Source organism: Microtus pennsylvanicus, chromosome 4 (genome assembly GCF_037038515.1).
Source record: "Microtus pennsylvanicus isolate mMicPen1 chromosome 4, mMicPen1.hap1, whole genome shotgun sequence".
Lineage (NCBI taxonomy): Eukaryota > Metazoa > Chordata > Mammalia > Rodentia > Cricetidae > Microtus > Microtus pennsylvanicus.
In genome coordinates, this window is record NC_134582.1 from 114,613,908 (window position 1) to 114,637,061 (window position 23,154).

The window sequence follows — 23,154 nt, forward strand, 5'->3', positions numbered from 1 at the left end:
TATAGTCTGTGAGCAGAACTTTGGGGCCAATTTGTAAAAGTGCCTTTACTGGCTGAGCCATCTTACTGGCATGAAGACATTAACTCTTAACACTTTTAGAACACTGAGAAGTTGGGCAAGAAGACCACAAAGGCTGGTGTGTGCCCATAGTTCCAGGACATCACCACCTGTGTGTGGGCTTGGCTCTGTGTTCATAAGCCCGAGCATGACCTGGATGTCATCTTTCGAAGCAGCTTTTTCCCCAGACAGCTGCTCCTGATCTGTTCTGGGTGCTGAGGAGAGGGGGACTGCACTATTGTTAGTACTTGGTTTTGTGGCTGTGCATTCCGTGCAGGATGTCAAGATTGACATCCTCGGGGGCCTAGCAGTAGCTAAGAACCGCTTTCTCATGCAGGCAGATTAGAACTTCACAGAAGAGCCAGTCTGTCTTACTGTTCCTGTGCTAAGGCAGTAACTACCCTTATCTTAGTGGCTCTTTGCTAGCCCCTACTTGGCTTTGTGCACGTAATGACCCATGCCCAACCTCTTTTCCTTAAAGCCACCTTGCCGGTTCCGTGTCCCCACTGAATAGACACAGAGCAGCCCCTCAGTGGAACTTCCTTCCTATGGTCAATAGAGAACACCTGATTCTGTGGGTGCTTCTTTTACTCCAGTGTCTTTGGGCAGAAATCACCCAACTGCAGTTGCCAAGGTCCATCATCCTCAGGGACAATGTCCTGATTTCTCTAATACCCTCTTAAATTCTTCACCTCCAGTGTTTAGTGAACTTTAAGTGTCTTCTTAGTAATCTAAATGTTCTTAAACCTTTTAGCTATCTTAAGAAGGGGAGACATAGGCATGCCACGGTACACATGTGGAGGTCAGGGGACAGCTTGTAGGCCTTGGTCCGGTACATCCCTTCCACCATATATGGGTCTTCATGATCAAATTTGGGTTGGCAGGCTTTGGGGAAAGAACCTGTCCCCAGACCCAGTCACGGCCTGTACTCCCTTTATTGTGTTCCTGAGGCTCCCAAGTCTCCCTTCAGAGAGAGAGAAAACTTTCTGTCCTTCATGGTTTTCTATTTTACTGTCTGAGCAGGAACCAACTTTGTTCGTTGACTTCCTTTGAAAGGAGATGTGAAGGGCATCTTTAAGTGTGGTTTGCACAATCTAACTGTAGGCTTTTCATCCTCCTGTTCTGAAGCAGTAGGTTGCAGGCGAGAGCCTCAGACTCCAGTCCTTTATCTGCTTCCTAGTGTGGCGAGACTGTGGATAATGACTGTCCCTCTGGGGATATCTTTCTGCCTTTAAATATCATGCTGTTCAAAAATCTCACCCACACCTTCGAGCACTTACACTGTTTCTCAATAGTCTTACAGGTCTAAGCATAGCACTTCTGTTAAAATTTTACTAGACTTGCTGTCACAGAACTGAATCTGCTGAGTTTTTAATGTGGAAATTCAATTTTTTTTTATTTGAGTCTATAAACCGGGTGGAAATAATTGTCATTTCAGAATTTCATGTAAAAAGGGGCCTTAAAGAACTTGAGAATCCTAAGTCTAGGAAAAGTTACCATAGGTTTCTCTAAACTGTTTCTGTCTTTTCTACGATTGGGGACCTCTAAATGAAGAGACTTTATTAGTCGCTGGTCTGCCATCCTTTCATCTGCCTCGTCTAGTTACATCTCCCAGCACACTTGTTAGAATCCTAGCTGCTAGCTGCATGTCCATTCAGTTTGTCTCAGGCAATCTGATATGTTCTTAACTTCTTTGGAACATAGGTATGAAAATTGGGCTCTGGAGAGATCAAATAGTTCAGTCTGGTGGCTAATTAAAAGCAACGCATGTTGGAATCCAAGTGGGGAAACTTCCAGGGCACTGGCTTCTGCTCCTCTTCATTATCACCTCCCTGTGTGAATTCGTTACTTTCCTGAATTGTTTGCCTTCTAATGAGAAGAGGACTTTTCAGTCCCTTCCCAAAGATGCCAAGACATCCTCAAAAGCATCCAGTTTTGTGTGTGTAGTTGCATTTGCATGTGGTTTAGATGACACTGGGAGATGCTTTGTGCTCTCCATCCCATACTGTATGCCTCTTGCAACCTTACCTTGGTCCCTGAGCTTGAAAATCACATTAATGTAAGTTCTTCTTTTGCAGCGGCTCTAATTAGAGGAAATCGTAAAAACTGTGCTCAATTTTCTGGCTCCCTCGACTGGCTGATCAGCAGACTGGAAAGACTGGAAGCGTCCTCTGGTATGTTCCTAGTTTTCTCCTTGATGTGTATGGTGTTCCTTCCTGTTTACTTCTGCTTCTTCTCTTTAAGACAAAGCAAGTTTGAATGTTCAGCATTACATGTTTCTTTTTAATGGGTTGAATATTTTTTATTTATTGGTTCTGTTATTCTGTTATTCCTGAATAGTGTTGATGTAACAACAGAGCTCTTGAAAGAAGGAAATAATCCATTCTAGAGGCAAATATGAGTGACCACGGTCTGGGAGCGTAGACTTCCATGTTTCCCAAAGTTTGTATACTGGCAGAATGAAGAAAGCCATGAATCAGGGAGCTTTCCCAATGCTCCAGTGGAAACACCCAGTCAGTGAGGTCACAGCAGAGGAAGGAACGCTCAGCCGTAGGCCTCGGTGCTATCTGATGATGCTCAGCCTTTTGGTTGGTGGAAACAAGTGATTTGTTAGAGTAATACATTTTGAGGGGTTGTATCTGTTAGTTATGAGAATGTTAAGTCAGACTCAGAGGTGGGTGAGGAATATCTGGCTATTAAGGATGCTGAAGATAGCACAAACTAATTCGTAATTAAAATCAAACTCTGGACCCACACCATTCCCACCACCTCACCATCACTTACGTCCCGGACAATTACTCAGCCTTGTAGAAGGGCCAGTGGGAGGCGCAGCTTTTGTCCAGGGCGTGTTGGCTCACAGTAGAGATCCAGTAAAACCTTGTCCATTTATATTTATACAATGTCTAATGATAAAGTCCTAGAATCCACTAAAGAGCTAAAGACTCTTCTTCCTAATCAAACTGATCCATCCTGATATTACTCAATACACAAAATCTTTAGATGTTAGATTTCTTACTTTTTCCTTTGTCATCAAAAAGAACTTAAAGATACAAGGATATTTGGGTGAATTTGGGAAGTTAGGCTCCCAAATGATACAACACCATTGTGAGTTGGAAGAGGCTTCATAAACACTTAAAGACTGTCCACAAAATAGGGTGTTTGTTGCAAGCAGAAACTCTGAAACTGTTGTCTTTGGCCAGTGTCTCCCCAGCCTCTGAAAACCGCTGTTTTCTCTGTCCTCTTTGTTCAGTCATTTTACTTTCCATATGGGGAACCAGCTGGGACCTAAGTGTCTAAATACCACCGTCTGTGGGGGACAGTGCACACTTAAACCATGAAATGCACGTCTGTGCCTACTAGGCCAGAGTTCATCAAAAGATTGCAGGGTAGAATGAGCAAGTGTCATGGCTCAAGGTGAAGTGTTCCCCATGGCTGGACTTTTCTTTGGGTGAACTTGGCTCTTGCAGTGGCATCTGTGGGGATGAGTCAGCGAGAGAAATGTAGCCCATTAGTCGGGGATGAGGTGACTTCTGGTGGGTATCATCCTTTGTGTGCTCGGTATCTGCACAGTTTTATAGACCTGGACGTGTTCTTACATGGGGAGCCTGCCACTCTGCTTCCGTGCAGAGCCAGCCTAGGGGTTCTTAGTGGGCCTCAGGTGCCAGAACTTTGAAACAGTGTTATGCTCCTGGACATAGGGTGGTTTAAACACCCTAAAATTATTATACTTAATGATTTCTTAGAATTTTGAAGCTCTTCATATTCTAAAGGGGTTACTTCCACTACCTGGGCAAGAGTGTCTCAGCCTCTCGTGCCGTATGAAGCCTTCCTCCTTGATACAAGGTTAGATGATAGACATGTTGAGTTAAAAAGAGACTAGGTTCTGGGGTTGATTTTTGAGATTTACTATTGCTGGTGGAGAAATCACAGCTACTTGAGTGACACCAACTCAGATGGCTCTTATGACACAGAAAAAGAGAAAGAGGTTATTTCCTTGGAGACAGTGGTCTTAGCTTTAAAAACATTTGGTGGTTTGTGCATGTGTGTGTGTATGGTATGTGTGTGTGTGTGTGCGCACACACATGAACATGCACGCGTGCAAGTGTAAAGGTCAGAGAACAACATTGGGCGTCAGTCTTCGCCTTCTGCCCCATTTCTTATGGGAGGCTCTCTGATCCAGGGGATTTCAGGGCTCTCTTGTCTCCACTCCGTCCTCAGTACAGAAGACCTGGAATTAGAGATTCACATTACTGCCTCTGGCTTTCACGTGGATTCTGGGGTTTCAAACTTCTGTCCCCATGCTTACACAGAAAATGGCTTTTCTGCTGATCCTAAGCTTTTGATTTAAAGCTTTTATTTTGCAGAAAGCCCACCATGAGATATTGGAAGGATTATGTTCTCTAGTCAAAGGAAAGATAAAACAAAAACAACAACTACAAAATGCAAAGCAAGAATAAACTAAACTAAATCAATCACAATAGCATTGGAAATTTTCTAAAGAAAATGTTTGGTGATAGCCACTGGGATCAGGACCTCCCATGATCAGGATCATGGAATATTCCTGATATTCCATGCTATAATCAGCCATATTTCCTACCCTGATCTATTGTAACAATTAGAGTGGTGTTTTTATGTGAGGATAAGGTGGTCAGAACTTGTAAATCATGCTTTATGTTGCAATTTCCTAAGGATGCAGGAAAATATAGAATGCATTTTATAAAATTGATTTACTTCAAATGCCCGAAATAAAGTGTTAACAATGAGAAGGTCCTTATTTAGTAGTTAGGTGTTGTCTAAATTTAAAAATTCTGTCCTTGTCAAAAGTAAACCTTCCTGAGACATGTCAGGAGGAGTGGTGTGCTGCTCACTTCCTTTCTCCATAAAGCATTAAATTGCCGCTAAAAAGGAAGAGACCAAGAAAGAATGGAGTCTTCATTTGGAGGCATCTTGTGCTTTGCTGTGTTTTATCAATAAGATGATATGTAGCACTTGGGGTGGGGGATCCCTCAAAGGAAACTCCAAATGAAACCGAACCCTTTTTAATGGGCGAAAAAAAAAAGAGAAGTAAAAATGTTTAAAGCTACTAGGTCTTCCGACCTTTTTATCTTCTTCAGAGCGCTTTTATTAAAGCATGTGGAGAAGGAGGATGGCAGATCACATTTCTAGAAAATGGGACTTTCGGCTATTTCAAAGTCTGGAATAAAAGGTGCCCTGCTTTATGGCAGGTAGTGGAGTGATTTCATAATCATTTTCCATGGTTACCTGAGGACCATTGTTCACTTCTAGCTATAGTGCAGTGCTAAGGGTGATGGGATAACAAGGTTTGCTGGATTCTGACTTACAGATGCAGATGTTTCCTGATTGACTTAGTCATGAATGCACCCTAGATGGTACAGTGGCTGTCAGGTGTATGGCTTCTAGAATGTACTTTGTCACTTATTAGGACTGCAAGTTCTCAAGTGGGCAGCGTTTCCTGTGTAGAGTGACTATATTCGCACACGGTTTATACTTCTACCCCAATGACAGCTTTCATTATTATTTCATGGTTGTTCTTCATCTTTTCTGGAGAGTTTTAGAAAGAAAATAGGTTTCTTTGGTACGCTGCAAGGGACATTGGAATGAGCAGTGGCAAACATGCTGTCTGCAGTCCACTTTATAATTCTTGGGGTAGCAGATACCCAGTCACATGATCTGGGTCCCTTCCTTGTTCTGTGAGTGACAGTTTCTCTTCAGTTCCTATTAAGGAAGGACCCAAGGATATCCCTCCATTTAAGCACTGGTGTGAGGTTGACCCCCTGAGGACTGTGGGTACTGCAGCATGGATGCCCTTCAGATCTGCTAGTGTGGCAAGGACCACTGGGCATGACCATCACACTCAAGAGCTCACAGTAGCCGTGGTTCCCTGCACAGGACTTGCATAAGATCAATCCAGCCCAAATTGGTGTAGAAGTAGAAGGTGCTACCAGGCCCCATCGCTTCTCAAAGGAGTTATTGACAGTTGACAGAAATGGTTGTCCCTCCCCCAGCATCTCCCTCCCTCTCTCCGTTCCTTCCTTCCTCCTTTCTTTCTTTCTTTCTTTCTTTCTTTCTTTCTTTCTTTCTTTCTTTCCTTCCTTCCTTCCTTCCTTCCTTCCTTCCTCCCTTTCTTCCTTCCTTCCTTTCTTATGCATATCCACTTGTAGATTTCCTATGTTCCTACACATGGCCCCATATCTATGCCCACATATGGACAGATGTGAAGTTGGGCAGGGACTGTGATGGAATGGTTGTGCTGAGCTAGAGAAGAAGCGGGAGTAGATATGTTCACATATGAGATTATCAAGACTGAGAACTTGATCTGATGTGCACAATTGTGGGACTTGTAGTTCACGTTCATCTCAAGGTTCAGAGAGCCATGAGAAGTGATGAATAACAACAGAAGGCAGGTGGTCTCCTGGGTCCTATTTTTGTCACCAACAAGACATCACAAGTAGAGCGTTAGATGACTGACTTCATGTATTGGGACACAGCCAAATGCAATGTTTTGCACACTTTACTCAATGTCTAGTAGAAGAAGGCCTTATACTCTTTTATCTGTGGCCTGCTGTCTGCATTTCATGTGAAAAGTTGTTTAGAACATTGTATAACATAGCCTTTAGACTGGCAGCATGGCTAGGCAGGTCGAAGTACTTAGTGCTGAGCCTGATGACCTGAGTTCTACCCCTGGGACCCACACAGGAGGAGAGGACCAACTCCCAACGTTGTCCTCTGGCTTTCATAGCACATGCTATGATGCACATACCATTCATATACACAGTAGACACTTACATAATTGAGTAAGTACATAGTGTAGTAGACATTAAAAAAATCAAATGACTTTTAAAATATGTACGTAAGGTATATATGTGAAGCATAAAGGAATTTTGTGTTCAGACTTGGACACTGTCCCTAAAATATATCTTTATGTATATGCTGACCTATAACAGCAGTGAAGAGTCCCCCTGAATTTAAAGCTCTTCTGGTCCTGATGTCCAGGCAAGGGAAGCTCATCTCAAGCCTTCTGCTTTACTGAATGTCTGACATCCTGTCATCAGATTTCCAGTCAAGGTGGAGAAGGCAAGGCCAAGCACTTATAGGTCACTTGCTTGAGGTCAAGGAAAAGCAGAGGAGGATTGAATCTGGTCGGCACTGTGGGCTCTGGAGTAATGTTATCTTTGTGCCTCATTTTGCTCAGACTAAAGAGCTTACAGAGACTCGCCCACTGGATGAACTCAGTAATAAACTGAGGAATAAAAAAATATCTAAAGCCAACAACCATAGTGCTAAAGTATCATAGAAACATCTTATAGTGTTTATGATTCAGGCTGCCACTGTTCTTTGAGACAGTCTCACATAACCCAAGCAAGTCTTCAACTCACTGTGCAGTGGAGGATGACCTTGAACTTCTGCTTGCAGACTCCAATTCCTTAGTGCTGGATTACTGGTGTGTGCCTCCACACCTGGTTCTAGGCAGTGCTGGGGATCAAACCCAGAGCTTCATGCCTGCTAAGCAAGCACTCTACCAACCAACTGAACCACACCTCCAGGCTCTATTAAACAACGATGTATCCTAATAAAAATTTGAATAGTATCAAATTTCTAATAAGGTCTTCTAATTTTTAAATCACAAGCTGTCTTGAAACTGTCATTCCTTTTCCCTAACTGTCCTTTGGCAACTGTCATTTCTCTGTCCTTCATAAAACTGAAGGGCGCAATCGTCAGGAGCCTCGTTAGGCTGAACTGTACATTATAGTTGCCCTGCTCTGTGTTTGTGATTTCGCTCAGTGTTCCCCAGGAAACTTCAGACTCACACCCACCTTCTAATCCTGAACTGCAGTCTCTCTTCTTAGCTTATTTATTTTGCTGATGCTTCTCCCAGAGTGTTTCGTTGCTTTGTGTATGCATAAGAATATTATCACTGGCTCCTGTCTTCATCTCTCTCCCGATTTTGCCAATTTGTGTTCTATTTTCAAACTTAACCTTTGTCAACTTTTCCCCCTCCTCAGTATCACATGAGTTTGAGAAATAATAAGTTTATTTTCCTCTTTAGGTTCAAAAACAATCTGAAAAATTCAAAGTATATGTAATTATGTATTTTCTCTTGCAGCCACGATTTTTAAACTTTACACATTTGAATACTAATGTGATATACATTTTTTCTTTCTCTATTTGTGTAAGCTATGGAAATCCTATTTAGGGTAGCTTCCATTTGTTCTTATGATTTAGCTCTTGTTAACAAAAAGAAAGAAAATTTCATGCTGTTTCTTTATTTTTTGTTCCCTTTTCTGTTTGCCAGAAGACTTAAAAGTAAATTGGTCATTTATCTTGTGCTGAAACTCAAATCATTTCTTATTTTAATCTTAGTGTATGTATATGGTATGTATAAGTGTGTGTGTGTGTGAGAGAGAGAGAGAGAGAGAGAGAGAGAGAGAGAGAGAGAGAGAGAGAACACAGAGAGAGAACAGAGAGAGAGAGAGAGAGAGAGAACAGAGAGAGAGAGAGAGAGAGAGAGAGAGAACAGAGAGAGAGAGAGAGAGAGAGAGAGAGAGAGAGAGAGAGAGAGAGAGAGAGAGAGACAAGTGTACAAATGCCATGGCATGCATGTGGAGATCACAGGACCATCCCAGATGTTGGGCATCACTTCCTCCCTTTGGTCTTCCTTACTGTTCCCTCTGTGAACACAAGTGTAGCTCAGCCCAGAGCTTCTCACGAGTCTCCTGTCGCTGCCTCCATCTGCAATCAGTGGTTTGTTCTCACATTATCATTCTGCTTTGTGGTATAAACTGTTCGCATCCAGATCTAGCCATGTTCCTCTTCTGATACACTCGGTTTTGAGCATGCGATGAGCTTTGTGAGCCATTATTTGCTAAGAGAACCTGTTCTCAGTCTTTTATTGATTTTTTTTCTGCACACAGCAAAGGCTGACGACTTTCTGTAAAAGGCCAATGCCTCAGTCTGATGATTCAGGATACCACAGGCCCCAGAAATGTGCTCCTGTTCTCAAGCCTAGAGGTGCCTGGACAGGAAGGAGCTTTTGGATTTGATGTGTGGGTCTCCTCTCACATTGACAGCTCATGCTTTCCTGAGTGTCAGGGACAAACATGCTCCTGTAGCCTTTTTCCTCTGTGAAGGGACAACCGATTTATAAAGAACCAGTCATCACCATCTCAGGTTATGGCATCCAGGCACATGTTTTAGAGCCTGTGTGCCCTACGGTCTTTAATACAGCCCCCCAGTTCTTATTCGTAGTGAGAAGTAACCACTGTCAGTAAATGTATGCATTCAAACAGTACAATAAAACTATATTAATAAAAGTAGGCCTCCTTGTGCTCTGTAATATAAAAAATGGAGAGACATAAAGGACAGGCTGGCATGGGAAACCTACTACAAGTACCTTCCCGTCACTGGCATCATATTCTATATTGGGCTCTGGATGATGAGTTTCTCTGATTGCTGCATCTTAGATGGTGGTGACAGCATGGAGAGCTTTGGTACACTGATGTCAGCATCTCTATCTCAAATCTTGGCTTCTTGAATTTCTGTATTCTTTGATTTTTTCCCCCATTATCATCAGACTGTTGGACAACAGCTAAATTATCTCTAGAGTTTGAGGTCCTATAGAAATTGAATAGACGTGGATATTTTAACAGACTAACACACAGTGAAGAAGTCAGCATCCGTTGTCCTCATCCATAAAGGGCAAGGATTTGGGTCAGGCGCTGGTCTTGAGAACTTGAGAGGATGACGTCTGCATCCTCTTTTGTGAGCCTGACATTGCAGGCTTCTTTACTAAGATAGCGAATTCCACTTGACACATAAGAACCGTAATACAGGGTTTTAGAAGCTTCTTCTCAATTCTTTGTAATCCTTAAAGATGCTGAGAGAGAGCCAGCGGTCTGCATGTTGTGTCTCATGGTCATGGAAGACTGGCACCATCATTATTGACAGAGAGCAGCACTAATTGGTGGCTAATTAATTCACTTCTTTATTATTAATTGTGGACATTGCATTTGCTTGTATTTGTTTGTGTATGTGTGCTCAAGCATGTTGTGGTGCCCTTGTGGAGGGCAGAGGACAACTTCAGGCTTCTGCCATGTGTCTCCTGGGATCATACTCAGGTCAAATAACAATGATGGGACAACAGAAAAAAGGGACATAGTTTTCAGTTAGCTTTTTAAGTATAAACTAAACATTCTGATAGTGAAACCCATTTTGTCTTTGTTCTTTTATAAACCTTAAGAAAAAAGGGCATATTGTACTTTTGTGATAATTCTTAATTTCTGTACTATTTTATTTATTTCCTGTTTTTTAAATGAAATATTTTTTTTTCTGGGGATCCAACTCAGGTTGTCAGGCTTGACAGAAAGTTCCTTTGTCACCTATTCCTCTTGATGGCTTAGGATTATGTTTTAATGCCAGAATACTAGGCCAACCAGTTTATAATTAATGTAGACCTCTGTGTTCTTCTTCGGGACTCAGTGACTATGGGACTAGGCAGGACAGAAACCTTGGTCAACAGAATGGTGCCAATGTGGACAGTTAAATCCACTTAAAGCCAGAGAAATCTTGGGAAGTAATTCTATACACAAAAGAATAGAGTTAAGCATGGCTTCTTTTAGCAGCATTTTCTCAGGTGGGCTCTGTTTACAGGAGGCAAGCATGTCTCATTTAAGAGAGGCTTCCTGACTCAGCTTTAGCTACAAAAACCTTACAGCTCTTTTAAGAGGCCCCACACCAAACACTTAAATGGTGTTGATGAATAGCCAAGAGTTTGTTTCTTGGTGGTGGCAGGGACCTTGAAATGCCATAGAGTTGTGGTGATAAACATGGCTCTGGCCAGTACCTCTGCCATGAGGCTAGACTCTCAGAAAAGTAAGAAATGGGATGGATCCAGCTGTCAAAGCCACAGCTTTAATCCTAGCCACATCGCTTAGCAAATTAAAGGCTCATGTGGTCAGAAAAAGAGATATACAGTAAAGATAGATTCAAAGACAAAGAAAAACTCTAAACGGTTTACAGTGTGTTTAAAAATATATATAAGCTTGTGAGAGAAAAGAAAAAGAATAAAGTCCTTAAAATAAAAAAGAAAGAGTAGTTAGGTGTGGTGACACACACCTTTAATCCTAACACGTGGGAGGCAGAGGCAGGCGATCTCTGTGAGTTCAAATACCACTGTGTATTTATTTCTTTGGGACTGAACGACTGTGGGACTGGGCAGTGTGGAAACCTAGGTCAACACCAGAAAGCTTCAGAATCTGCCCTGTGTTACTGCCCATCCATGCTAGTCTCACATGCTGGCCCACCTTGGTGTGCCTGCCCCAAGCATGCACTGCTGTGCTGCCCCCTCCTCTCTGTGAATGCCTGGAGGGAATACATTTTCTGAGTCCTCCCAGCCTGCTACACTGCTTTCTGTTATACTCCCGAGCTACAGTCAGCTTCCTCAGCTAAGCTCCACACCTCTCTCCACTGGGATCCGTGACTTTGGATATCTGTCAGTCCTGACAAATGCCACCTGTTGCTTTTTCACAGTGCCCTGTGGCAAACACATTGAGCACAAAGTAATTACATGTCAAACAGCGTGAGTGTGATTGATTTTAAAAAATATATATATATATAAAACCTGGTTCCTAGAATTTCAACCTTCTTTCCCCTTTTTCTTGTCTGTAGGCATTCTGGAGGTCCTCCACTGTGTGTTAGTGGAAAGCCCAGAAGCTCTGAATATCATCAAAGAAGGACATATCAAATCCATCATCTCACTTTTAGACAAGCATGGAAGAAACCACAAGGTAAGTGAGCTTTTGATTTCTGTGAGTGAATTCTAGAATCATTACATAGCGAAGAGTGAGCTATATATTGCCAAAGGCTAGAAGAAAGGGCTTTACGTGTTTTTTACCATAATGAAATGAAAGGAATTTTGAACCATGTGCATATAGTTGCATACTGAAAGTATAAACAGTGATAAAAACAGGATAAATGTCAAACAAGCCAAAAAGGAGTGAAATACTGAGAGGCCAAAATATCTAACATGTTATATAGTGGTTTAAAATTCGGAGCATGTACATTCATCTTAACCATACTTGATCGCCTGTACATCAGCCTGGCTTTTGTCTTTATGTATCTGTTATAGATGAATTAATAGTTAAGATATATACCAATCTAAGATAATTTCAAGGTGTTGACATTTTCATGAGTGTTTTTTATCCTTAGTTACCATGGAGTGCAATTGTTTCATATATAGTCCTTGTAACTGTGAGAGTACAAACAGTCCTTGCTCTGTATGTGAAAGAAAGCTGGAGAGTCACTGGGACCTACACTGTCATGTTGCAAGGACCAAGCTGAGGCTGTGGGCAGGACATGATCAAGTGTTGTGAAAGCAGGACACCCAGAGTTTATATTCCCCTCATCCATGTGAATGCTGGGACACTGTGAAGGCTTCCTGTAATTCCAGTGCTTGGGAAGCACAAATAGGGAACCCCATTGGGCAAACTGGATCTAGAGTAGTCAGATTGGCAAGCTCTCAGTTCAAGTGAGAGACCCTGCCTCAATAGATAAGGTGGAGAGAATGATTCAGGAAGATGTCCAACATCAACCTATTTTTACATGCACATATACACATGCATGTCCACACATATTTGAACATGCATGTACAGCACACATATACATGCATATACATCATACATGAGAGAGAGAGAGGGAAAGAAGAAGGAGGAGGAGGAGGAGGAGAAAGAAGAGGAGGAGGAGGAGGAAGAGGAGAAAGAGGAGGAGGAGGAGAAATATGACAGTATCAGTCACAGCTGGGGTTGTGTTTGCCTCATGGAAAGATCTGTTGATGAAGTCAGAGTCAGCTGGATGTGCTGTCTCTCCCCAGGTCCTGGACGTGTTGTGCTCTCTTTGTGTTTGCCATGGGGTTGCTGTCCGTTCCAACCAGCATCTCATCTGTGACAATCTGCTGCCAGGACGAGATCTGTTACTGCAGACCCGTCTTGTGAATCATGTCAGCAGGTAAGTTCCCATGGGCATCGTCTCTCACTTCACACCACGGCAAGGAGCTCTCTCTCCAGGGAAGCCAACAGGAGGCCTGTTTGTATTACTGAGCATTTGTGTCTGTTCCCCCATTGAACAAACATTGTTTTCTATGAAGTACAAAGGTTAATAAAATAGCAATGGAGGAACAAAGTATGGACTTAGTGCAAACACACGTGTAAGAGTTTCTGTTCACTTTCACATGTGGACAGATAGCCACGGGCATCCTCAGAAGCAGGCAGTAGCTGCACTGATATACAAGGATACAGCTGTAGATATTCTAAGAGGCCACACTGTTCTTCAATATTCTGCAAATGTGTTTACTATCAGTGCTTAAAAAAAATAGTGCCCCAAGTCTAAAACATTTCAAACTAAATAACTAACGAAATGGTATTTTCCATCGGATCAGCCTTTTAGGGAATCTGACAGTCATGAGTGTCACCTACAAGCTACCCAGGGCTGTTCCTTGCTGATGGCCTGGGCTGTCTGTGTTTTGTGAGCTTTCTTTGGTACTACTCTTGTCTAACTTTTGTAGATGATGACAGAGTTGGGTGATCCTTGGGTCTGTCTACAGAAGCTGAGCTAGTGAGCACTATGCCATTCTCTCTAAATTAAAAAAAAAATCCAGTAAACCAGAAAAACCCATCAACAAAATGCTGTGTGATAGAGTAACTAGGGCTTTGCATAAGATTCTGACACTTTATTCTTCTAAAAACAGAAGTGGTATGAGATCTACAGCCTTTTAAAAGATTTTCTCATTTTTACTTTATGAGTTTGAATACATGGTATGTTTGTGTACCACATACATGCCTGGAGGCTAGAGGAGGGCATCAGCTCTCCTGGGGCTGGAGTTAAAGGTAGTTGTGAGCCACCTTGTGAGTTCTAGGAACTGAACCAGAGTCTTCTGCAAGAGCAACCAGTGCTCTTAACCACTGAACTGCCTTTCTAGGCTCCCTGTGTTGTGTTGTTTAAACAGGAGTGGTGAGGCTTTTTGTTTGTGTCAGTCCTGATGTTAATGAGTGATACTACCACCTCCACTTCTCCTTGGGATCACCAGAGAATGTAAGCCCACTCTTAAAATAGATTTAAATGAAACTTGCCAAAAAAGTCATCTTTTCAAAGCAAGGAAGGAGTTGACAGGCAGCAATAACCCTGACTAGTGATGTGTTACCTTAAACCATATCATAACCCATGTTTCATGGCACTTATATTAGGAAGGTTTACATGTCCTGGGTTAATAATGACTCCATTTATTATGTGGTCCTGTTGTATCAAGTATTTCATTTTGTGATCTACATTTGATTAATGTTATGAAATTTTCAAAATATTAGTTAAGGACAAAGTCCAATTAGACCATGGGCAGACTTGACTGAGTAAACCAAACATCAGGTCCTGCATGCTCACAGTGAACTGGGGGTGCTGTCTGCCCGGGTATCAACACAGTGAACTGGGGGTGCTGTCTGCCTGGGTACCACCTCAGTGAACTGGGGCTGCTGACTTCCTGGGTATCACCTCAGTGGTGGTATTATAATTCTGTTATATTTTTTAAAATGTAGGTTTAGGAGATTGGATCAGTTACTTTAGTTGGCATGAGAAACCACCTGGCAAAAGCAGTGTGGGGAGGGATGGTTTATTCTGGCTTACAGTTGCAGGTACAGGTGGGGCAAGACATGGCGACAGATGCACAAGAGGGATGGGCGCTTTGCATGGGCATACAGGAAGCAGGGCATGAATGTTGGTGCCTAGCTTGCTTTCTCTCTTTACTTAGTCCAGAACCCTAGCACGTGGGATGGTACTGCCCACCTCAGTGAGCTGAGTCTAGAAACATGGTCACAGATGTCTCCAGAGGTTGGTCTCCTATGAGTCCAGAGCCCGTCAAACTGACAGCAGCGGCTATCCCACATGTACATTGTGGAGAATCAGGAATAATATTAAGAATCATGAGTAATGGAACCAATAGAAGTTTCCTCTGTCTTTTTCCGTTTAAAAGCATGAGGCCTAATATCTTCCTGGGCGTCAGCGAAGGGTCTGCGCAGTATAAGAAGTGGTACTACGAGCTCATGGTGGACCACACTGAGCCCTTCGTGACAGCAGAAGCTACTCACCTGCGAGTGGGCTGGGCTTCCACTGAAGGGTACTCCCCGTACCCCGGCGGGGGTGAAGAGTGGGGTGGTAATGGCGTTGGTGATGACCTCTTCTCCTACGGGTTCGATGGCCTTCACCTCTGGTCAGGTAGGCACCGTCCCTTTCCCAGATGGAGCTCTGGTGACCTGTTGTGCTCTTCTGAACGCTGAGAACTTTGGATGATCTGAACGCTGAAGTGATGAGTTCAAGAGTTTAATGGGAAGCAGAGTTTCTCTACAGAAAAAGAAAGTAATTGCATTAGAGTACATTTCCAAAAGGTTGTAAAGCTGGTGAATGTGTGGTTTAACAGGACATTCTAGTACATGAACAAACTGCAGGAATCTCAGGTGTTTCCGAATCACTTTAATTGGTATGTGCAAAGGTTTAACATTCATCATAAAACCATACATATGACTAGTTTAGATGTCAGTGAGATAGTGTAAAAACCAGTCAAATGGAAGCTCCAGGGGACCAGTCCAATCATGGCATGGCTTAACAGGTGTGGAAAACATAAAACTACATGTATAACCAAGATACCAGCTGCCAATTCTCAATAGTGACTTGAATGCTTATTGCAAATGCTATATGTTAACAATTTGTATTTCTTTCTACAGATCACAAATGGGTATAATTTGGTTTACTTCAAAGTTTAGTTCTTGCATAGTAATATAGTATATTTTTGCATAGTATTATTGTTTTCAGGTGCTAGGGTTCACCTGAATGTTGCACGTATGTGCAGCTCATGAAGCTTCATTTATATGACAGTTCTTGGTGACCTTGACATATCCAACACTTAGTGTGTGAAAGACACAGAAAGTTACCTTAGTTATAAAAGTTATAAAAGCTGGATTTTGTCTCTTGGTTGTGAGTGATGCTCATTTAATAGTGTAGAGGCCTAATAAATTCTGAAAAAAAAGGCTTAAAGATCTAAGTGAATTAAGTCCACGAGTTGATGATAAAGAGATTAATGAACTCAAAGCACTTTGTAGAGTTACATCTACATAATAATAGTTATTGGACCTCTTTTATATGGTGCCAGGAGTTCAGATGTCACGAGGGAGCCATGTTTTGAATAGCTCATCTAGTACTTGGAATTTGTGGTTAGGCACCTCAGAAGAGTTTATATTGCCTCTCTTCAAGAGCATGAGCCTTCTGTGTTCCCATGGTAATTTTCTGTGGTCCCAAGGACAGGAAAAGAGCGCTTAGCCGAATACTGGGCTAAATTCTGTTTTACCCTTACTTCTAAGAATTGCTTCATGGGAAATGAACCCTCTACTGGATAAATGAGCCCTGTTAAAGTGTCTTCCTTGTAGGTAGTACTTGGGGGAAGTGTTCCTCAGATACAAAGCCTGGGATTGCTGTACTGGGCACCTCGCTACTTCAGATCTCACGCTGCCTTGCAACTTTTCCTGTTGACATAGTAGAAGAGCTTCATGCTGCTGCAATGAAAGCCTGTGCTTTAGGCCTTTATGAGAATATGCTAAAGAGAGAAATAAGGGCAGAACTTAAGTGTGTATGGATGTGCTATAGGAAAGATGGCAGGTCACAGAATTCCTAGAGAAAATTACCCTGAAACTCTGTTGTCAAGAGAACTTACTTTTCAACTTTGAAATCTTTTTCTTTATGTGAGGTGTATTTATGTGCTTGTATGTGTGTGTGTGTGTATGTGTGTGTGTGTGTGTGTGTGTGTGTATGTGTGTGTGTATAGAGGTCAGAGGACCACCTGTGCCTTCTGCCCAATTTGAGACAGAATCTCATTACCACCGTGGACAATCCACAGAATCCAAAGATTCTCCCATTTCAACACAAGGGAGCTGGGATGACAGATATGCATGTATTGTATGACAGACTGTATGTCTATCTTTTATATGGGTTCTAGGGATGTGAATTTGTGTCCTCATGAATATGCCACAAACCTTTGTTAACATAAAGCCATTTCCCTGGCCCCTTGGCCAGAAACTACAAGTCATAGTATGGACTGTTTTTGTTCTTTTTTAGTGGCCTATGGCACAATTTTCTAACCTGGGATTCAGTCAGCAAAGACCATTGTAAAGTAGGTAGAATTTGCCTAAGTTCTCCATCACATTCATACCAAGGCAGCTTCCCTTGGGGTTGCTCGCCTATTTTTCTTCTTTTTGGTGGTTATTATAGGATTGAAAGCATCAACCTGGCAGCTTCTCGGAGAGAACACATGTTTCCCCCACTGAACATTGTGTAATTAGAGTCCAATATTCCTTAACACAGGGAATTGGCTCCAAGTCAAGTTCTGAGTGACGTCTTCATTTGTTCTCTCACATTCGACCGTGCACACCGTTGTTACTGAAGCATCCCAGATGAGCTCTGGAAACTTTGAGAGAATTGAAAGTTCTCTAAACTCTCTAAATGGAGGGTAATTGTAGAGGAGAGATCAGTGTGGATTTACTAACCAAAGCTGTGAATCTACCTGCTGCTCCTCCCTGTTGACTAAAGCAGAAAACAACGATGGGCCGGTGGAATGGCCATTCAAGTCGAGACCTGGGCCTGTGATCATGAAGGTTCTACACCGTGTGTGCCATTCAGGCCATGGCTCGAGTTCTTCATTCACTCTGTCTTAGCCGTGTGCTACAGACTTTCCAGAGAAGAGGACATGGAAAACCCTTAGGTGTTCATCAGCTTCATTGCAGCAATGTCAATAAAGCTGAACAATCTATTGGATTGCAGTTCATGTGTAATTTTAGTATCATTATCCTAAATATATCCTAAAATAGGAACACTCTTATTAACTGTGGGTCTTGACATTAGCAAGGAAATCAACATTTTTCCCAGGAGCTGCTTTGCTTTTGTGTTTTTTGTTTCTTCTTGTTTTGAAAGCCACTTTTTACAATATTCAGGGAGTTCTAGAAGATGTACCTAATAATGATTCTGATGCTGAAAGAGCTGTAAATTGATAGGATCAAAACAGTGTCTACATTCTAGAAGGAAGAGACTTTCACTGGTGGTGGTGGTTGTTTTGTTTTTCTGTTTTTTGAGACAGGGTTTTCTGTGTAGCTTTGGAGCTTGTCCTGGAACTTGCTCTGTAGACCAGGATACCACTGTTGTTTTAAATGTGTTCTTGCTTAGAACTCTTGGTGTGCTAGATGAGTGTGTGTGTGTGTGTGTGTGTTTATGCAAAGCACGGGGAATGGAGAGAAGTCTCAGTTGGTATAGGCACTTGCTGCTATCCTGAAGAGCAGAGTTTGATCCTCAGGACACACATGATAGAAAGAGAGAAATGGGCAGTTTGTCCTCTAACTTCCACAGGAACGTCATGGCACACATGTGTGCCTGAGTACGTGTGTGCATACACACCTATCTTAGTCAGGGTTCTGTTATTGTGAAGAGACACCAAGACCAAGGTGGCTCTTATTAAATAAAGCATTTAACTAGGGGCTTGCTTACAGTTTCAGAGGTTTAGTTTATTATCTTTGTGGTGGGAAACATGCCACCAGGTATGGCAGACATGGTGCTGGGGAAGTAGTTAAAAGCTGCTATCTGATCTACCATTGGAGTGTTTTTTTTATTTAAAATATTTTTAATTAGACATACTAGCCCCAGTTCCCCTCCATCCTATTCTTCTACCCTCTTCCTCCTCCCATTATACCCCCATCCATTCCTAAGAGGGGCTAAAGCCTGCTTTGGGGAGTCAAGATATTCCACCATAGGGAATGGGCTCCAAAAAAACCAGTTTATGCACCCAGGATATGTCTGGTCCCACTGCCAGGGTCCCCCCCCCAAACAGATCAATCCACATAACTGTCAACTACTTTCAGAGGGCTTAGTTCAGTCCCATGCAGGATCCCCGGTTGTCAGTCCAAAGTTCGTGAGCTCCCACTAGCTTGGGTAAACTGTCTATGTGATTTTCCTAATCATGGTCTTGACCTGCCCCACCTTGCTCATATGATCCCTTCTCCCTCTCTTCAACTAAGTTCTAGAGCTCATCCCAGTGCTTGGCTGTGGATCACTGCATCTGCTTCCGTCAGTTATTTCATGTAGGTTCTATGATGACAGTTAGGGTAGTCACTAATCTGACTATAGTAGAAGGCCAGTTCAGACACCCACCCTCTCCACTATTGCTAGGAGTCTTAGCTGGGGTCATCTATTTTACCCTCTTACCTAGCTTCTCCGGAGTTGTGGATTGTAGCCTGGTTATTCTTTGCTTTGTGCCAAATATCCACTTATGAGTGAACACTGTGTTTGTCTTTCTGGATCTGGGTTACCTTACTCATGGTGATTTTTTTTCTAGTTCCATCCATTTGCCTGCAAATTTCAAGATATTGTTTTTTGCCACTTAGTAATATTCCATTATGTAAATGTATCACATTTTCTTTATCCATTCTTTGGTTGAGGGGCATCTAGGTTGTTTTCAGGTTCTGGCTATTACAAATAATGCTGATTTGAACATTGTTAAGCAAATGTCTTTGTGCTTTGATTGTGCATCCTTTGGGTATATGCCCAGGAGTGGTATTTTTTGAAACCTCAAAGCTTACCCACAGTGACACACTTCTTCCAATGAGGCCACACACCCCCTAATTCTTTTTAAATAGTACTATTGTCTGTTGACTAAGCACTCAAATATATGAGCCTATAGGGGCCATTCTTATTCAAATCACCATAACACCCATAAACAAACACATAATAAATGTGTTTATTTGAATGAAATGAAAGTGAAAAGTGTTATAAAAATTTATAGCAAAGTGTGAGTCATGAAGTCCTTCCTCTAATTGTGAATATGTTTGTGTCTGTCAGCCAATGTTTTGAGTTGACCCATACCTCCCTTTTTTTCTAGCATGCTGTGTGTGGTGGATGCCCCTTGGGACTAATTAGCTGAGGACTTGTGATATCAAGAGTGGGTTGATATTATTGGTTGTCCAGAGGAAAGTATGACATTCATCAATAACTTCATGTCTCTGATTGTATTCTGCTGTACTTAAGACACCAACCAAGACCATGTGTAAAGTAAATTTTATTATAAAACAAAAGCAAATCAGCATTTAATTTTCTCATAATAAGCAATACGCTGCAAAAACAGAGAAAGTTCCTGCTTCTACTGTCCTGACTTTAGTTTGTATTTATGAAATTAAGAGGATATGAAAAATAAAGGGTACCAACCATCCACTGTGCCTGAAACTGCTGCTTTTAAATCATTTATTACTTTTGTCCCCATATTTATTCTAGAAGGTGGTACTATTTAGTGTTCTGCTTATAAGAAATCGATGTCAGGCACGGTGGCACATTACTTTAATCCTAGCATTTTGGAGGCAGAGGCAGGTGAATTTCTGAGTTCGAGGCCAACCTATCTATAGAGCAAATTCCAGGACAGCCAGGACTACACAGAGAAACCCAGTCTCAAACAAAACAAAACAAAACAAAACCCAAATCAATAACACATGCACAAAAACAGAAAGAAGTCAAAGTTCAGAGGGTAAGTCATTTGCCAAGGGCTGTATGAGTCAAGTGGTAGGTGACAGGGACTTTTGACAGTTAGATACTTTCCTAGATGCCCTCTGACATCATTATATTTTCACTGAGATCATTTCTGCATCAAATAGTATACATGTACATGCAGAACTTTCTAGACATGACAAGGCCCCTTTTCCAGTCAAGCTCCCTAGCTCTTGCTTTCTTTTTGAGCAAGAGTTTAGCACGTGATACTTCTTTTGGAGACCCACAGTCCACATATTAGTCACATCTTGTGAATGTGACAAGATACCCATCAAAAGCAGTTTCATTAAGGAAGTACTCATTTTGGCTCAAATTCCAGGAGATACAGTCCATCATGGTGCGAGAAAGCATGACGGAAGGAGCAGAAAGCAGCTGGTTATACTGTGTGCACAGCCAGGAAGCCGAGAGCACCATTGCTGGTGTCGGCTCTCTTTCTTCCCTTTGTGGAATTCGAGATTGCTGCCTGGGACATAATGCTGCCCATTTTCAGGGTGGGGCTTCCCCCCTCAACCTAGTCTAGACAGTCCCAGATGTTGATCACTTTGCTGGTCCCCAGTCCTGCCCAGTGGGCAATAGACATTAACCTCCGCAGTGTGTTCTTCCCTTGTGTTTTGGTCATCACTCTTGCAGTATCTTGGAGCATGATTCTCTGTGTTAAATCTCACCTTGCTTACTGTTTCCCCCTACAGGTTGTATAGCTCGAACTGTGAGCTCACCCAATCAGCACTTGTTGAGAACTGACGATGTCATCAGTTGCTGTTTAGATCTAAGTGCCCCGAGCATCTCATTCCGCATTAATGGACAGCCTGTTCAAGGAATGTTTGAGAACTTCAATATCGATGGCCTGTTCTTTCCGGTTGTTAGTTTCTCTGCAGGAATAAAGTTAGTATCTCTCTGTTGCTTGGCTTGTTTCTATTCTCAGTGCTCGTACTTCCACAGAGGACTCTCCCCTGCTTCACTAACCTTAGGACTTCCCTTCAAGGTAACCATTTCCAGATGTGTCTAATCCGGAAGAGATGGCATGAAAATGAATTATAACGAGTTAAAAGATGTTAGTTGATTTTTTTTTGTAAACTGAACATCTTTATCATTACCGTCATGCGACTGTTTCAAAGTTCCTTCCAGAAAGCTCACATACTTAATTGAATGTAATGTGCACAAAATCTTAGTGAGTTCTTTGCTTTTGCTGAAATTGGCAAAGTATTGTGATTATGGCTCCCTGCTTTTCTTCGGCAAGTAGAGGTGACACATAGGGCTTCTTTATGGAAATGTCTTTAGGAAATTAGATTCAGGACAGTGACTGATACTTTTTCCCTGGTAACTCATCCAGATCCTGCCATTTTAAGCACACAGGTGGTTAGGTCCCATCTTTACTGTGCCTGATTTATCCTTGGGTGCCTTGAGACATTGAGTTTCTAGAAATATATTCTTCATTCATGGACATGTGATAATGTACCTTTCAGTACAAGGCTGTTATTTCTAGTTCATCACATGCTAGGTCATCACTGACCTGTGAATATATTTGAACTGAATTTTCTTCTTTGGCCATTATGATGCTATTGTGTTTAGCCTCTTGGGGAAGAGGCTCTTAGATTCCTAGGTGATTAGACTAGATATTGTATTGGCTACTTTTCTGTTGCTGGGAAAATTCCATGACCAAAAGCAATGAAGAGTTTATTTTGGCTTGTAGTTCAAAAGGGTTAGAGTTCATAATGGTAAGGAAGATATGGCATGGCAGCTGGAGCAGAAGTCAGGATGGTCACATTTTCATCCATACATGAAGCAGAGCCAGAGCAGCCATTAGGGTGAACCTGTAAACCCTGAAAGCCCATCTCAAGCAATGCATTTCCTCCATAACCTCCCCAAACAGCACGAACTGCTGGGGACCATGTGTTCAGATGCATGAAGCTATGAGGGACATTTCTCATTTAAACCACTAAAGAGACTTAGCAGGGAAGAGAAATGTGGCCATGACAAAGTTAGTTTTGTATTAATAAATATACCTAATGTTTCTCAATTAGAAAACTCTCATGTATATCAAAGATATGATTGACTCATACTTGTTTCCTTTACAGGGTTCGCTTTTTGCTTGGGGGAAGACATGGAGAATTCAAGTTCCTCCCTCCACCTGGCTATGCAGCTTGCTATGAAGCTGTTCTGCCGAAAGAGAAATTGAAAGTAGAACACAGCCGAGAATATAAGCAAGAAAGGACATACACACGAGATTTGCTGGGGCCCACAGTGTCCCTGACCCAAGCTGCCTTCACACCCGTTCCTGTGGACACCAGCCAGGTACAGAAAGAGACACTGATGACTATCAAAATACGGTGGCTCTCAAGCTTGGATTGCAGCCCGCAGCAGTGCACTTTTCAGCCATTCAACTAATGGATCCCATAAAATAATACTTTCCTTTGTGTTCTCCAAACATCTATTCTGTGTTGGCTTTTCATAATGAATTATCTCAACCATTGC

The 23,154-nt window shown here is 42.2% G+C and overlaps 1 protein-coding gene across 1 annotated transcript in view; it reads left to right on the top strand.

Annotated features, from left to right (window-relative positions):
• Positions 1 to 23,154, top strand: part of Ryr2 (ryanodine receptor 2) — a 566,260-nt gene that overhangs the window by 310,100 nt on the left and 233,006 nt on the right. The window contains exons 17-22 of the mRNA XM_075970222.1: positions 2,136 to 2,231; positions 11,743 to 11,861; positions 12,944 to 13,077; positions 15,089 to 15,330; positions 21,372 to 21,564; positions 22,758 to 22,974. Coding sequence (XP_075826337.1) covers positions 2,136 to 2,231; positions 11,743 to 11,861; positions 12,944 to 13,077; positions 15,089 to 15,330; positions 21,372 to 21,564; positions 22,758 to 22,974 — 1,001 coding nt within the window. The remainder of the gene's footprint in view (positions 1 to 2,135; positions 2,232 to 11,742; positions 11,862 to 12,943; positions 13,078 to 15,088; positions 15,331 to 21,371; positions 21,565 to 22,757; positions 22,975 to 23,154) is intronic.